Source organism: Vulpes lagopus, chromosome 19 (genome assembly GCF_018345385.1).
Source record: "Vulpes lagopus strain Blue_001 chromosome 19, ASM1834538v1, whole genome shotgun sequence".
Taxonomy (NCBI): domain Eukaryota; kingdom Metazoa; phylum Chordata; class Mammalia; order Carnivora; family Canidae; genus Vulpes; species Vulpes lagopus.
The window spans coordinates 3,164,095-3,181,865 of NC_054842.1; the positions used below are offsets into that span (position 1 = coordinate 3,164,095).

General features: G+C 43.4%; 1 protein-coding gene across 5 annotated transcripts in view; it reads right to left on the reverse strand.

Moving 5' to 3' along the window:
* Nucleotides 1-4,821: 4,821 nt before the first annotated feature.
* SNRK (SNF related kinase) overlaps nucleotides 4,822-17,771 on the reverse strand; it is a 58,172-nt gene continuing 45,222 nt past the window's right edge. For 4 of the 5 annotated variants that reach the window (XM_041734362.1, XM_041734363.1, XM_041734361.1 and 1 more), the window contains 3 exons: nucleotides 14,766-14,978; nucleotides 12,379-12,513; nucleotides 4,822-8,619 (listed from right to left, as the gene is read on the reverse strand). In XM_041734362.1, the coding sequence (XP_041590296.1) occupies nucleotides 7,428-8,619; nucleotides 12,379-12,513; nucleotides 14,766-14,978 (1,540 nt within the window). In that variant the 3' untranslated portion in view covers nucleotides 4,822-7,427. The remainder of the gene's footprint in view (nucleotides 8,620-12,378; nucleotides 12,514-14,765; nucleotides 14,979-17,771) is intronic. The other variant, XM_041734364.1, reaches the window with a different exon arrangement.

Genomic DNA, 17,771 nt, shown 5'->3' on the forward strand with positions numbered 1-17,771 from the left:
GAAACAAGCCCCATGGGGTTTGCCCATCACAGGTAGAGGCAGCTAAGCACCACCGGGAGAGCAGGAGCCTCTCAGGAAGGACTGGGGCCTGCCCACCGGCCCCATCCTGGGGGTCCCGCCTGCTGGGGGCCCTGCTTACCAGCTGGAAGCCACCCTGCAACACCCCACATTTGGGCCACCTGAAGGAAGGATGCAGGTTGGGGTTTGCATTAACCATGTGGAATCTAGGGTCTCCTAACAGATATCTTGGGGACTGAGAGACACTTCTTTCCTGGTCTCAGTTTCCTCCCAGGTGGTGGGTCCCAGGAAATAGCCATCCAGCCCAGGGAAGCTTCAGCCAGCTGGAATTCTTCGGGAAATGTGAGACCAGCTCTCGGCCCTGACTCTAATTGATCTCACCTCACGAGGTGTGCGACAAGCTGCCCAATCTGGTCTCTCCTTCAAGTCCACCATCCCCTAGGACCAGCTGTCTCTCTAAACTTGGAAATTTCAGACATTAGAAAGGTAAAAAGATGCGTTAATACATGGCAGGTATGAGGTCCAGTGTGGTTTCAAGGGTAACCTTATGGTACAAGGCTTAATACTGCTTTGCCTGGCTCTCTGGAACTGGAAGGTCCAAGGTAAGTCGAAGGGCAATCTCACCTCTCCCCACCCAGGTGGGCAACCTGCAGAAGGGGTCTCTGGGGTCAGATTAGTGCTGTGCCCTTGGGCAGGCCCCTTACCTCTCTGAGCCTTAGGAGCCGTGCACCACTGCCCATCCTTCACTGGGGACACTATCAAAGTCATACCCACACGCTCTCCTGACACTTCTCAATTAGTCCTCCAAGGACCTGATTCCATCTCACTCTCCACAAGTCTTGGGACCCTCTGGTGCTCAGATCTGATCCACAGACCACTCAGTCTCAGCAAGAAGTTCTCAGGCTCACAGGCAGCCCTCACAGGTAATCTTGGGTGCCCATCTCTGGCCTTTGCTGCTCCCTCAGGACCTATGTTCTCACCAAAGTTCCCCCCTCTCAGGGTTGAGATCACCTCCCCATACTCCTGGAGTACAGATCTGCAAGTAATCTCTCAGCCAGGGACAGAACCCAAGGTGCCCTGTGCAAAATGAAAATGCAGCACCCTTGTTTGAAAGTTTTTAAGAATTTTAAGACAAAAAACTAGGAGCGGAGCATGAAATCAAGGGGGCCCTTCCAAACCTGGGGCACAGGCTAAGGATAGGCTGCACACTACGGGGTACTGAACAGTCTCAAGTCCCCTTGATACCACCCCTTCCAGTTCTCCAGTCCAGAAATCGTAGCATCCTGTTGAAAGGATGAATGAGCCAAGAAGTAAAGTGGACTCTCCCTCAGCAAGGTCCACTCCTGGCTCCTGGCCCATACAGGAGCTGGTGATTGGCATCTGTCCAGCTATTCAGTTCTCCCTCCCTGAACTCACCCTCCTTGGGACTCTCAGGATCCCCCAGCAGTGCCCTGCCACACATCACGATCTCTGATCTTCATCTGGTACTAATTTAAATCCTCATTTCTTACTCAAGGGCATTGTGAATTCACAAGGACAAGGATTCCGTTTTATTCTCCTGACTTCTCAACCTGTAACACCCAACGTGGAGTGGGGTGTCTGCTAAGACAGGGGTCCTCAGAAACAGTGTGCTGGCAGTCTACCATGTGCTTGGGTCCCAGTCCTCCTTCTCATCACAGTGGACAGCAGTGGGGGACAGAAAGGCAAAGGGGCGACCTAAGGCCTGACATGTCCTTCAGTGGAGTGATGTGTCCTTCAGTGGTGTGCTTAGGAGGTATTGTCTCAGGGGTGGGGCAGACTAGCCCTAGAGGCAGCTCTGGATCTGTCCTAACACGCTTTAAAAGCAAGACCCCAACGGATCTACCTGATTCCAAGTAACTGTATGCCAAAATGAAAACCAACACTTTTTACATGGATAAAACAACCTAGCACTCAACAGTGTAAAATGTGTCGAGCATTGCAATAAAAATCAACCTATACTCAATGAAAATATCCTTCATGAATTAAGTAAAAATACTTGTTTAGACAAGCAAAAGCTGACAGAATATATTGTCAGCAGACCTGCACGTATGAAAATTTAAAGTTCTAAAGACAGAAGGAAAATACCAAAATGTGGATCTACACAAAGAAATGAAGAGTGCTGGAAAGAATAAAGATGTAGGTAAAAGAAGACACTCTTTCCCCTTATGTTTCATCTCTTAAAAAGAAAACAATTTAAAATAAAAATATTTGTGCATATGTAAAAATAGGATATCTGCCAACAATAGCACAAAGAACAGGAGGAGTAAAGAAGTGCACATTTGTCAGGTTCTTACTTCTACATTAGGTAGATTGCAGTTTTATACATACATACACATATGTATAATATGCTGTGCGTATATATATACACATGTATCCACCCATTGATATCTATATCTATATCCATCCCTATAGCAACCACTAAAAAAGAGGCACAATAAGCCAATAAAAAGTGCACAAACAAAAAGAACATAGTAAAGAAGGAAAAAGAAATAAGAAACAGATGAGACAAATGGAAAACCAGAAAGATGGTAGAATTAAATTCAACCATGTTGATAATTACACTAAACATACTTGATCTAAAATACTCCAAATAAAAGGCAAAAATTTGCAGATTGGATAAAAAGCAAAACCCTACTATATGCTGTCTATAAAAAAGAAATGAAAAACCCAAAAACAAAACAACTGTCCCTTAAATATAAAGACATAGGTTAAAAATTAAAAAAGATGGAAAAAAGAAAATAGTCCCACAAATCAAAGAAAGGTAGAGTGGCTATATCAAAGTAGATTTCATGACAAAAGTTTACCAGAGACCAAGAATATTTCATAATGATAAAAAAGATCAGTTCATCAGGAGAATTTAGCAATCTTAAATGTGTACCTAACAACAAAGCTTCAAATTTCATGAAGTAAAGCTGATAGGACTAAAAGGAGAAATAGCCAATCCACAGTTCTAGATCTCAATACTCCTCTCTCACTGAGACAAACTCAGTGAGGATACAGAAGACTTGACTAACATTACTAAGCAACTTGGACTGACATGTGTAGAACACTTTACCAACAACCGCACTTTCCCAGCACTCACAAAAACATTCATCAAGAAAGGCCATTAGCTGAGCCATAGGAAGAGTTTTGGTAAAATTTAAACGATTTCAGTTATACAAGGTACAGTTTCTGGCCAAAACAGAACTGCAGTAGAAATTAGTAACAGACTTCTGTGGAAAGTCCCCCAAATAATTTGGAAATTAAATACCTTTTTACTGAGCTTTTATTGGTTTAGCTTTTAAAAGTCTCACTCACACTGCTGAAGAGAAAGTCAAAAGAAATGGCAAGGGCAAAAGCAGCAGCACCCTCCAGGAGGCATTTACAGTTGTCCAGTTGTGATGATGGTACCACGGACTAAAGTGTTAGCAGTGAAGGCAGTAAGAAGGGATCCATTTCTGAATGGTGCCTAAGATTTGCTAATGGATTGGATATTGGGATTACAGAGGGAAGGAGGATTCCCAGATTCTTGACTTGTGTAAAAGGTTTAGAGCCACCATTTATGAGATGTGAAGCATTAGGAAGGGAAGGATTTAAGGGGGAGGTTCTAAGTTTGGGGCATGTGAAAAAGGTGCTTATTAGACACAAACATGGAGAGAAGTCAAACAGCGTGCTAGAATCTGGCTTGTGGTAGGTGGGCTACATATACTTTGGGGTTCTATCAGCACACAAATGTTAGATTGAATGGGATAACCAAGAGACTGAGTGCAGAGAAAGATCCAGAAAGGAACCTTGGGGTACTCCAAACACAGAAGTTGAGAGACGAGCCAGTGGGATGAAGAGCAGTGAGGCGCAAGTGGAGCCCAAAATGAGAGATTTATGAGGAAGGGGTGACCAACTTACCAAGAGTTAGAAGCTGACTGCCAGGGTCAGCAGTCACCAGGGTTAAGGCCCCAGTGGGTAACTGACAGGAAGGGAGGAAGTACAAACAGGTACAGATTCCCTTTGGGGTTTATGGAATGGTTGCACAACTCTGAGAATACACGAAAAGCATGGAATTGTACAACTGGCAAGTTGCGTGCCATGTGGATTATATCTCTAAAGCTGTTTTTTAAAACTCACCATTTTTTTAGCGCATGGAGTGCTGGAAAGAATAACCTTGAGCAAAGCGTTAAGGGCCAGGGGTGGGGGGAGGTGGCAGCAGCAAGCGCCTGACTGGAAGGGTTCAAAGAACCAAGAGGAGAGAGAACAAAGACATCTCTTTAAGGTAGGGGAATCAAGTCTTGTTTTGTTTGCCATTAGGAATGATCTAGCAGTGAAGCAAAGATGGATGGTGCAAGAGAAAGCAGGGAATGAGCAGTCCTCATGGCTGCCTCACTCACAGCCATAAAGCCTCAAGGTGTGAGTAAAGGAACTGACCTCGGAATCACACAACCAGGAGCAAGGGCAGGGCATGCGGGTTCAGATGAAGGTGGGAGGAGGAAGTGGGAGCCTGCAGCAGTTTCAATGGCTTCACTTCATTCCATTATTTGAGAGCATGATGACCAGCCAAGTGAGGGAAGCCATGAATTGGGAAATAAAGCATAATTAGCAGGCAGTCCTGGAGCCACTTGTGGTCATGAGTTTATTTATTCATTCATTTTTGTGGTCATGAGTTTAAACCAAGGACAGTCACAATTCTATTTTTTCAGTTGCATCTGGCAGTGCAGGTACACAGCATGTGCAGAGTTGCGTGTCACCCAGGCTGAGTCTGTTGAGAAAGCTGCATTCAGGAGAAGAAAGAGAAACATGGGACACAGTTTATATTGCTGAACACCAATATGCCACTTTATTATTTGGATTTTTTTCCCATCTGTCACATACCTGTCAATGTTTACACAATGAGGAAATCAACCAGCAGTGGAAGCAATCGACCAATCAGCTGATAATTCTGTACCCTCTTAACACATCAATTCTTACTTGGTAGGGATATCTTTATTCTGATTCAGTCTCACAGCTATTCTTAAAATCGGTGTCAAGATTGTCACATCTTTAAATACAGATAGAATTGCCAGAAGTACATAATTTTATATATATATATATGTATATATATATGTGTATATATATATAATATATGTACACACACGTACAGAAAAATACAAGACTAATTGTTTTTCCACAATATTGAATTTACACACTACTATAACTCTATGCAACTTCTGAAGACAGGTTAAGGGGTACAAGAAACTTTAGAGCTAGTAAATAGTTTGGTCCAATATTATCTTAATGTAATGGTTATTTGCTCCCTCCCTTTTATGTGACGACATACTATGACATACAACACATGCACAATCATTCACTTATGAACAAATGAGTAAGACGCCACTCAGACTAACATCTGTATACCCAGAGGGCCAACCAACCACACACAACTAATAAGGCTATAATACAGCTATGCAGCATAGACGGTCAACACTGCTGATCCTAGAGTGAGCACCATATATACATCTGAATATAAAAAACCATTGGAAAACAAACACGTATGGGTTAGTTAAAAGGTGCCATTCCAAGGCTATACATTATCACAGGAAGAAGTATTTACATTACTTGGAAAACAGCTGCAACAAAGAGTTTATTGCCAATGCCCTTTATAAACTTCTCTCCTACGTTTAATACAGATGTTACGCTCACTATCTATGTGAACCACACATCTTATTTCTGGCCCTTTATAAGATCCCTGCTCAAGAATTTCAAGCAAATATGTTCTATGGCTTCACCCACACATCTTTTCTGGTAGCTTTCAATCAAATGTCACAATGAACGAGAGCTGTAGCTTAAAACATATCTAGCCTAGGTCTAGAAAGTAAAATAAGTATTTTAAGTATCATCTTAGTTTAGTAAGTATATTGTGAAATTCAGAGTTCAGAGTAAAATGTATGAACCCTAAGGAGCAGAGTCAGTGTGTACTTGGAGAAACCACGACCAATGGAATGCAGTCCTTTGGTGCTCTGCCCACTCAGAGACATGAGTGTGGGAAAGCTCCCCTCCCCTAACCCCAGCCCAGCCACATCCTATCACCAGTGTGGAAAAGCACTGCTTTGAAGACCCCCAGGGCACAGCATGAACAAGTAGCATCTGGCCCCTTCTAAAATTAGCAATCTGCCAATATACTGCGTCTTACAAGATAAAATGCCATGAAAGATGATTATCTGGTCAAAAGTAGTCTTTGTACAGGAACAGTTTAAAGCAAGAGTTCTTTATTATTTTGGCAGGACGGCAAAGTGAAAAACACTTCCAGAAAACAAAACAAAACAAAACAAAAAAGCAGGCTTTGTGCATTTTGTTTGCTGTGTGAATTTTACTCTTTTGTGTGTTTAATCAGCCAATTTTCATAGCTTATTGAGCTAAAGGATATAGAAGAATGGGAAAAAACAAGAGTCGATCTAATTACCAAACTCCTAAAAAATCCCAGGTATTTTTTTTTTTTTTTTTTACTTCATAGGGTTTTGACTTTGCCAACCTCTGTGTGCACCTCTGCTCCCGTATCAGGCCGTACAGCTTCCTCTATCTCCATGGTTTTAAAGGAAACCCTAGGGTGTGCCCTTTAGGAAAGAATGGACACTGAGCATCTTTTCTGTCAGACAGACTATACACTCTGTAAGTAGAGTTAAGACACCATCAGTTCACTTCATCACATTACAAAGTAAGATTGTCTGCTTGTAATTTACCACTACAGGGGAAGCTGCCTTATAAATCTAAGTACTTTATCTCACCTAGTACAAAACAAGAAAATCTTTTTCAGTTAAATTTTAAGAGCCCAAACTTGTTTTCACACTATAGCTTAAGACAAACAGGTGTGGGTATGTTGAAATCGTGGTTTTAAGGTTCTCAGTGCAGACGCTCGCTGTACTGGCTCCGCACAGGCCTCGGAGGGTGGGGCACGCACACGCTCACAGGCACCAGGCCTGTTGGCATCACGTTATTGCTTTGGTTCTGTCTCAGACACCACGGAGTGTGCCTCCGAGCACGGAGTTTCTGTTATCACAGAAGGTCAGGATAGGAATTTAGAGTTTTCACAAGGAAACAAAAGCATTTTTTTCTCTATGTTAAGTGCAGAACATCACACACTTCTAAGTGCTCCATTTATATTAGGTTCCAAATATACATTTTAATTTAATCCTGATCATCCACATTAAAATTATAAATGTAAAAATTACACAATAGACTTTTCGGCTGGAAAAGAAAAGTAGTATCTAGCAGCATGCACAAAGACCATGCATTGTCACATCGTCAGGCGGACCAACGAAAAGGTAATAAATAACTGCTCCTAACGCCCACTTTAAAAGAGTAAAACCAAAAGAGAGCAGTGAAGTGAGCCGGTCTTCACCACTCAGAGCAGGAAGCGCGCCAGTGGCCAGTGGGGGCCGAGGTCAGATGACATGGCAGCAGCTGGCCTGGCTGGAGGCGCACAGCAGCCCGTCCTTAGGGTTCCGCTGGATGTTCACAGAGATGGTCTTTTCGCACAGAGGTAGCTGTAGCACGTTATTTTTCAGGTTCTTGCTCTTTATCCGTTCTAACTCGGTGGAGCTGTCCGCCACGTGGTCAGAGAAGAACTTGATGCCACCCACTCCGGGGGCCTGGCCTGTGCTCCCCGTGGAGCTGATGCACATCTTCCACATGGACTTCTCCTGGACCTTGACGCTGGAGAAGGACAGGCCACCCTGCGGATCGATAATGTACTTGGCGCCGCCGTGCAGCTGGGAGCCCAGACAGAGGCTCATGAGCTTGAGGCTCTGCACCAGCTCCCCAGGCCCGGGGCCAGCACAGCGGCGGGTGCTGCCCGACGTGCCGGTGGGCTTGCCACCCGAGCCGCCCGCGGGGCTGCCCCCGCCCGCACTCTTCTCGCCCGGGCTGGCCTGGTCCGCACTGCCGCCGCCCGCGCTCGGCTTGCCCTGGCCGCCGCCATCACCCTCGCTGCCCGGGGGGCCCTCGCTGCTATCCCGCCGGTGCCACGAGTAAGTGAAGCCACTGTCCTTGTCCAGCCGCCGCCGGCTCTCCGAGTCGTCGTCGCTAGTCTCCGAGCTGCTGCAGCTGGAGCCGCGGCCCTGGCTTTTCCTGCGGTGATAGCGCTTGTGCACAGTGCCCGGGGAGGCGATGTTCATCTTGAGCCGACTCAGCTTGGGAGGCAGGTTCTCATCCATGTCGAACTCGTCGTCGGACTCCCCCTCCTCGAAGATCTGGTTGAGGACTGGAGCGCTCTTCCTCGACGTCAGCCGGTTGGTCACCGAGGGCTTCCGGCGCAGGACCACTTGGGTAGAGAGGGACATGGGCTTCTTGTCCTCTTCATCTTCCTCTTCATCCTCCTCCACCCGGAATAGGCACTTGCGCCCACTGGCCGTGGGTTTCAGGCTCGCAGGTGACACCGTAGACAGTGCCGGGCCAGCCAGCTCCGGGAGCTCATCCTTCTTAGCTGCGTCACACAGGCCTTTGCTCCGGTGGCCATTGAGGACATTGTCAGCGGCCCGTGCAGGAGACTGAGGGACAGTCGCATGGGACAGAGGAGTGGCTGTGAGATCATCCTCAAGGTCCTGGGGAACATCAATTTTGGTTGGCCACGACTGCCTGTGTAACAGATTGGAAAAAGAAAACCACGTAATATGCAGACTTTACTCAAACTATATCATATAAAACTTACTGGGGCAAAATCCATGGACTAAAAAAAGAAATACATAAAAAAAGAAAAGAAAAGAGAGAAACCACAGCCTTGCAAACCCATTCACCATCCTATGAAGGACACCAGCAGGGCAAATGTGCTTCTGAAACACGGCTCGGTCTGTGGCTTACCAGCCAAAGGAGAACTTCATCAGAGCCACCAGGAAAAGGAGGCCAAGAGCTACTCCATCTTTCCCATACTAGTCTCACACCACAAGAAAAGCAGTTTAAAAAAGCACAAGGGAGATCACCAAAGCAAAAACACCAAACACCACATGTTTCATTCCTTTGGATCTTAGATCACCACCTTTGAAGGGCAATGGTTTGCTAATAAAATTCACCTGAAAGAATCAAATACAATTCACCTGAAATTCCCAGTCTTCCAAGTATGACAGGATGGTATAAAAGTTTGGTGTTTATAAAAATAAATGGAAATAATTCAGTGGATTAAACACGAGAATACTGCAAAGAAAAGTCCATGGACGCTGGCACACATACATCTCTCCTTCACCAATTATAAAACACACAACACTAAATATAAATACATGTATTTTTAAATGTCCACACAAGTAGTATAGTAAGTAGTAAATCCACAATTATTTAAACTTTGATTTTATTCCCCAATCTAGAGTCACCCAAGTAACAAGAACACTGTCTGGCAGCCAAAGAAAAAAAACTTTTGAAACAGGTCTCCAGCCTGTTTTGGAATTCTCAACTGTGCTCTGTCCGGGGAATAGCAGATGCCAGAGATCTTTAAAACAGTAACTTCCACACTACAACACTTTCGTTTCACTCCAATTATCTTATCCTAGAAATAAAACTCAATTAAATCTACAGCTTTAAAAAAAACTCATAGGAATTTACGACAGACATCTTCCCCCAACTCAGAGCCATTTCCTCTTTGTCATTGGAGTGGGGTCCATTTGTGCTTATCATTGCTTTGGTAGTTTATAACAACCGAGTGTTGGATAACATCTTTGAGGTCACTAAGTGCCTTTGGACTAGTCCTCTTTCCCCCACCAATGCAAATGCTCAAAACCCTGGCCAGGCCTGCAGCTCTGGGGAACTGCACACCCTGACCCTCACGCACACAAACACCCTGGAGCCCTGGGCTGGGAGGCCACCTGCCGACCGTGTCCCACCAAGCAGAGTGGCAGCTGGTGCCATCCAGGATGAGGGATCCACACGTGGCAGAGGATCTTCTCTCCTCGCCTCCCACCCCACTTGAAAAGAAAGCCAAAAGAGTTCTCAGAACCCACTCCCCAAAACAGGATGGGTGGGTGCTGCCACTGGGGTAGTTCCACCACTGGCCACTTCTGAACCAACAGGTCTGAAGTACATCAAATCGTTCAATAGTTCACATTAACTGAGCACACATCTGAGCTCAATGCTGTGCTAAACTAAGTAAGTCATCTTTATTGCCAGAATACTGTGAGCAAACTCTGGCTTATGTTAACAAAAGAGAGGAGAGACTGCTAAACAAGAATTAGAAATGAGTCACATGGACAGTACAGTTCACAAGGCCTGAGGGCCTACCGGAGCCAGCACCACCACGGGAACCCGACAGGGATGGACGTGCTTCATCCCCCCACCCCTCCACAAGTGGGGGCCATTATTATCCCCTTCACAGATGAACAAGTAAGAATGCAGACAGGGTAAGAAACCTGCCCAAGGTGGCGCAGGCTTGCGGACAACACGTAGCCTGGGGTTCCAAGGCTACTCTACCCACCCCTCAGCACCACCCCCTGCCCCGCCGGAGCTTCTGAGTGGCTGCTGCGGTCTGGTCTCCGTGCTCCTCCTCACTTCCTGAGCTCTGAGAGGATGCTGGCACTGAGCCCTCCCTTGCTGGGGTCTACTCCTTGGAGGACCTCCAGAGGCCTCTTCTAACACTCAGACCACACCACACTTCCAGCCCACACTGGCAGGACCCGAAGGAGGCACTCTCTGTGCAACTTGGGGCTCCCTGGCTCACCCTGCCTGCCCCAACCTCCAGAACAGCTATGCCTGTTCAAATACCTGTCTCCTGACTCAGTCTAGGGTCCGGAGCCCCAGGCCACTCTGACCTGAAGGCATGTCCAGCGACAGAACCAAGTCAGGTCTGGGGTTTTAACCATAAAGTCACAGTGACAGTAAAAATAAGGCAAGGAAGTAGAAGCATGACCTTCCTTGGGCTGGGGAGGAGGCGAGGCCCACACAGCCCCTCCACTCCAGCATCCCCAAGAGGATGAAAGGAAAACTTGAGGGAAGGCTCTGATATTTCTTTAGAGCCTCTGCTGGCTTTGTGACTTTAAGAATAAGGTAAAAGCAACTTAACTCATTCACATATGTGATCAACTTTCCTGTGTCGCTGAAAACGGCTCAAATCCAAAGAGTCCGTTCTGTAAGGCTGGGGTGACCCCAGACGCGGTGGCCCGACGCGTGGTTAACCTGCTCTTTTCCATCAGGGAGTTCAGGTCAGGACCAGGATGACTTCACCACTCAAAGTCACTGTCCTGGACTGTCTCCTGCCCGAGTCCTTGGCTTCCTGGGACCCAGTCCTTTCCACACAGATAGCACAGTGTGCCTACGTTTCATTACAGAAGCCTCCATCCAAGATATAAACGAAGGTACTGAGTCCAGTTCTAAACTTCTAAATCTTTATTCTTTGGTCACCCAGAAATGTTTTCTTCTCTCGTCTCTGTTGCTGCATCCCAAGTAACAACATACACATAGCAAGCTGACTGCAAGTAATTTAAATCCAATGGCTTTCTGCCTATTGTAAATAATTATTATTACATATTCACACACACATATTTGTATATGGATGTATGAGTAGAGAATTATTCAGAACTGGGAGCAACCTTCTGTTTTTCAATCACTACACTTCCATGGATTATTCTATCTGGAGAGGGAAAGATAAATTCTACATAGCTTTCATAGTGGTCATGTAAAAATGTGACCTCCCTAGCCTTGATTTTAAATGGAAAGCTAATACAGCAGAAGAAAAAGCAATGCGGGAGGGGGGAGGGGCGAAGGGGGGAGAGGGGAAAAACCAGGGGAGAGCACAGTCACAACTTTACCAAAGACACCAGTGGTGGTGAAATACTCCTAACAGTGACCACAAACACGTGGAGCGCAGCTCAGGAGGCAGATTGTGGCATTACTCTCATTTCACAGACCAGGAAGCTGAATCAAAAAGAGGTGACGTGACCTCCGAAGGTCAAGCAGCCAATAAATCAACTAGCTGATATGTCAAATCACTGAAATCCTGAGATAACATCACAGCACAGAAACACCCTAAGTGTTCTTAAAAATTATTTGAAATAATGGAGGGAAAACTTGGCTTTGTTGCTGGAATGAAAACAAAGTGAAAAGAAAATAACACATTAATACATATCAGATCTGGAACAGTTTAATGAACGTAGTTGACAGATACTCTGCTTGAGGCTGCTTCTCCAAACGTGTTCTCCTGAGCAGGCCAACAGCCACAGCTCCTCTGCTGCAGCCCCAGGAGGGAAGGTGGCCTTGATGATGGGGGAACAAGACTCCCACACATGGAGAGCCCAGGCATGGCCCCGCCAGTGAGGCTGTCACCATGGTTTATACTCGTGCCCCAAAGAGTTAGGAAGCATAGGGGTTCTCTATTTCAAAACATTAACTTACTAAAATCAGTGAAGATTTTGTTCTCACCTAAACTGGGCCTTGATATTGCTAGGACTTGCAGATCTGGTTTGTATTTCTTTCTCTTGCTTTTCCCTCAGGATCCTTTCAGCAAGCAAGAAGTAAGTGGCCGTGATGTGGTTATACCTATTGGTTTCCAGGGCTCTGAGGAAAATAAGGGAGAATAAATAAAAGCCACATTAGCACATTTGCTTTTTCACAAGCAGAACTCAATTTTTTTTTGTTGTTTGAAGTACAAGCAAATGAAATTCAATAACCTGGAATCTTTAAAATGATGAAAAAACAAGAAGAAAAAGAGAAACCTAGTAGTTAGACTGCTCTTGAAATTCTAAGAAACTACATAGAAACATTCAGTTGGTAAGAAAAATCCAAATGCTGATGGCAGCTGAGCTGGATGTCAGTTTTCAATGCATAAAAAAAGGTGATGAAGCTTTCCAAGAATGTATACATTATATAAACTCTAATATGTGTCAAAGTGTTCATTTCCATTAAACTGGCTTACTGGCTTCCATCAGAAGTATGAAATGAGCTGCATGAATATGCACTGAAATACTAGTATCAATCAGAAAAACAAGGGTAAGTTTTTATTTTTACACTTTCTGCATTTAATGAATTATTAATGTAACTGAGAGCCTGTCATTAGCCTCTTCTCTGAATAAAATCAATGTATCCATTCATCCATTTCTAAAGAGTGCTCAGGGTGCCTAGTCTGAGCAGGCACCCCGCAGGCCAGAAGCTGACAGCATCCCGCCCACAGGGCACCCGGCCGCCTCCTCTCCTGCGGCTGGCCCAGCCTGCCAACTGCCGAAGGGCCCAGAAATACAGAACTGCACTTTGCAAAAACCTTCCATGGTTCGTGAAAATACACAAGCAACACTCAGGAAAGCAGCAATACAAGGATCGCTTTTCACAAAAGGAACAAGGGGTCACAGCTCATGGGGGCAGGGCAGACTGAGATGCAAGACTCTGAAGTCAGAGCCCAAGATGAAATTCGGGACTCAGAATGACTTCTTAGATGCTTTCCTAAGTGGAATACCGGATAAGGTCAATGGCTTATTTTAAGGGGACTAAGAAACATGTGTCTTTGGGTAGAGGAATTACGCCTAGAAGGAGGAGCTGGTCACAGACACAAGCCACAGACAAGACCTGAGAGCAGCTAGGGGCAGAGTAAGCTCGGGCCTCCCAGCCCCTGCTCCCTGTGCACCTGTCCATGGTGGACAGGCAAAGCGGGTTGCCGGAACCAATGAGACTATCCCTCCCTGCGGATTCATCATTGAATTTACATGAATCAAATAGTTCTAAAATGGTACCACTGCATATATTTATTTAAGCTAAGAACACTGAGCCAATTCAGGGAGATACAAATAGCCTGCTATACACTCAAAATGAAAAATCACTTTCTACACATTCCTAAAGTGAGTGCCCTTGGCAGGAACAGCAAGTGTCCTGCTCTTCCTGTTCATTTAGGTCATTAAGTATGAAAATTCATAATGCAGCTGGAAATCTGTAGAAATTTGTACTTCAATCAGAATTCTGAATCTGAGTTTTTGGGGTTTTTTTCCCCCTCCCCGAGTAGATCCTCTTTCCATCATACCCGACTATTTCATTCAATAGGGTAAGTAACTTTTGACTTTTCATTTGTGGAAATACTTTGTAATTCTCTAGACAGGAAAAATCATTATTAAATTAAATAAATAAATAAATCATTATTAAGACAGAAATAAATCATTATTAAAACAAAGCAACAGAATCTTTATACTGTTTTAAATGACTTATTTAACAACTCTGTATCTGGTGGGTTACAGACTGCTGCACCAAGGGCTCTGAAGGGCCAGAAAGTTAACATTCTAGGCTTTGTGGGTCATGTGGTCTTATAGCTACCCTGATATTGCAGCACAATGTGGCCAAAGACAATATCCAAGACATGGAGGCATGACTGTGGCCCACTAAAATTTTCCTTACAACAATGTGTAACAGGCCCCATATGTCGCCCTCTGATTTAGAGGACTGTGCTCCTTCCCACGTTTCCAGATTGCTGTGGGAAGCAAAGAGAGACATGACAATGGAGAAGATGCCGCTATGAAAAATAAATGTACTAAGATACAAAAGAAGCTATTCCGATCCACCCCTAGAGGAAGGGACAGCGGCCACAGCATTCACTGACGCCACCCAGCAATGGTAGAACCTACTCACTAATATGAAAATAAAAACAACCAAACAATGAAGTCTGAAACTATAAGACAGGCACTGGGCCAGGCACTCTAGAAACAAATGACATAGCCCTGCCAATTGAGAACGCTCCCCATTACAGTGTCCACAGGCCCTAACAAGTTAAAAGGAGAGATCATTCCAAGAACCCTAAACCCATGGCCCCATGCTGATAAGTGCTGACATACTCTACAATGGCGTCTCGGTCCGCTATGTCCCCCAGCACCATGCGCTGAATGATGCTGTTGTGTTCTTCCTCCGAGAGGTTTTTGTATGACACAAGGGGGATGTTATACTTTGTGGCCGGTGAAGGGTCCACTCCCTGAAGCCATGGATGATTTTCAATCTCTTCTAAGGAGGCCCTTCTTTTGGGATCTCTCTGTAGCATCCGTGTGATCAGGCTGGAAAGGAAGGCAAGTCCACCGTTAGAGCAAACTGTTGGCAGGGGTTAGTAACAGTGGATTATTTTATTAATCAGAATTGTTTCCTACACTTATACCATCAATTTCATTAGGTTCACTAGTGGTGGTGACGGTGGCAAGGCAGATGGGAATAAAGAAAATTTAGTACCATCAGATTCATAAACAGAAAATCACAACTGCTGGATATACTGATAAGCCAAACAGATTCCTAGCATCTAGAATTAACTCTAGATACCAACATGTGCCCTTGAATTAACTGTGGCTTAGTGGCATACCAGAACCGGCTATCATGATTAGCAATGACATAAAGAATACAGTGCATGCACCAACTTCTGCTTCAGGAAGAATAAATGACCCTGATGAAAACCATCAAAATGCCACAAGCTTTTAAACATATATTTTGTTTAAATGCATTGTGCTGGCATAGTAACAAATACATAAATACTTAAGGATGGAAGGATAAAAGGCAGGAAGGCAGGCAGGAAGGCAGCCTCAACAGATAAAAATGTAGTCAAAGCAGGACTTTGAGGAGGCAAATGACAAAGCTAGCCTTTGACCTGATTGCTTCTGCTCTGGTTTTGAAAGCCACACCGAGTGCACAAAATAGAATACAATGTGTAGGGCCTACTGAGGGCAAAAAGTACAACTAGAGCCCTTGTAAAGTGCTGGAATCCCAGCTTCAGTGTAATGGTGACTGAGAAATGAGAAACAAATATACTGCTAAGATATCAAGAAGGAAACCTGCTTGCCTCAACACTGGCTGTGGAGGTGGGGCAGGGAAATCTCTTCTACGAATTTCTAGCGACAGGTCCTCACACAAGTCTGTGGTCCAAATTAATCTGCATGGTACGCATAGAGAAGAGGTTAATTTAAGGTGGTTTTAAGCTGAAGGTACTCCTGAGTAACTACAATAGAGAAGGAAATGCAAACCCTTTCCATAGGAATGTAACTTAAAAGAATTCCCTACATAATATTACAAGAAATATGACCTCACAATCAAAAAATACAAAGGAAACAAGTACCTTTAACAAGAACTAAAAAAACATGATGGAAAATCAGAATGCAAAGTCTACAAATACTGAAATTTTCAGACACAGAATAATATAACTGTGTTGAAAAATATATATATACATATATATATAACTGTGTTGAATATGTTTAAGACATGGACAAGCCTGAAATACAAAAGACTTAAAAAAAAAAAGCAATGGACAATTTTTAAAAATTAGACATAAAGAGAATTAATGAATTGGAAGATAGAACCAAGGAAGTAACCCTACATTGGTGGACTGAGAAAAGGCAAGGTGTGGACAGAGTGAAAATACAAGGGAATGGGCAAGAAACTGCATTTGAAAAGATAATGGCTAAGGATATTCCCAACTCATGAAAAAACACAAATCCTGACCCAAAAAGCCTAACACATCCTAAGCAGAATGAATAGAAGCTCTTAGAGCAGTCTGAGAAGAGAGAGATCACCTGTGCAAGAAAAATAACACAAACAACTGACTTCCCAAAAGTAACAAGACATATCAGAGATGCGTCTTCAATAACCTGAGAGAAAACAACGGTCCACCTAGAATTCCACACTCCGTCAAACTGTCTTTCAAGGGCACATGTAACATTAAGAGATTTTCAATGAAAAATTGAGAAAGTTGACCACCAACAAATGCTCATCAAAGAAATTCTAAAGGGTATAATTTTAGCAAAAGAATTTGATCCCAAATGGAAAGATATATACCAAGTTCTTACCAAACATCTGGGTAATTCTAAATTTTTTTTTTACTATATAGAATAATAATATTCATAATTTGTGGAGTTAAAAAAACATCAAATGGTAAAGTGTTTTACGGATTCTGTGTTGTTTAGGAAGAGATAAGGATTAATTATCGACTTCATTAAATTAAGCATACAGATATGTGTATTAAAACAGGATAATCACTAAAAACAACTGACTGTAACTCCCAAGCTAGTGAAAAAAGAAAAACTTGCATCAACCCCAAAAAAGGAACAGACATAAAGATATAAAGAAAAAAAAAGTAGGACAAATATAAAGCATATAGAAAGAGCATAAATATGTCAAAAGGTGAAGACAATAAATATGAATGGGATAAACTCTGATGAAAAGACAAAAATTCTCAGAAAGGATTAAACTCCAGCTCCCAGCTGTTAAAAAGATGTACTTAAAACCAAGATGATGAAAGGTTTAAAGTAAATGAATGGAAAACTATATAGCACATAAATGCTGACCAAAATAAGACTGATGTGGCTAACTAAAACTAGATAACACAGAATGACTTTAAGGCATAAAGTATCATTAGAGATAAATAGTAATGTACAAGTTCAATTCACCAGTAAAGTACAATTTGTACCTAACAGCACTACCTCAAAATGCTCAAAGCAAAAACTGACAGACCTCTAAGAATAAAACAATAAATCCATCATCATAGTGGAAGAATATCTCAGTTTTGAATCAAGTAATAAAAAAACTTAGAAAAAAAAAAACTTAGAAAAGATGTAAGTAATTTAAAATAGCATAATTAACAAGCTCAAGCAACCTTAAGGATTTATATAGAACTCTGACCCTGACAATTGGAAAATATACATTCTTTTCCAAAACAAAAAGATCATTTACAAAAATTGACACCATGCTAGGCACTAAGCAAGCCTCAACAATGTGAAAAAAAAAAAAAAAAAACTAGTACTATTATAGACTATATTCTTGACCACAAAGCAATTAAGTTAAAAATGAATAACAAAAAAGTAATTAGAAAA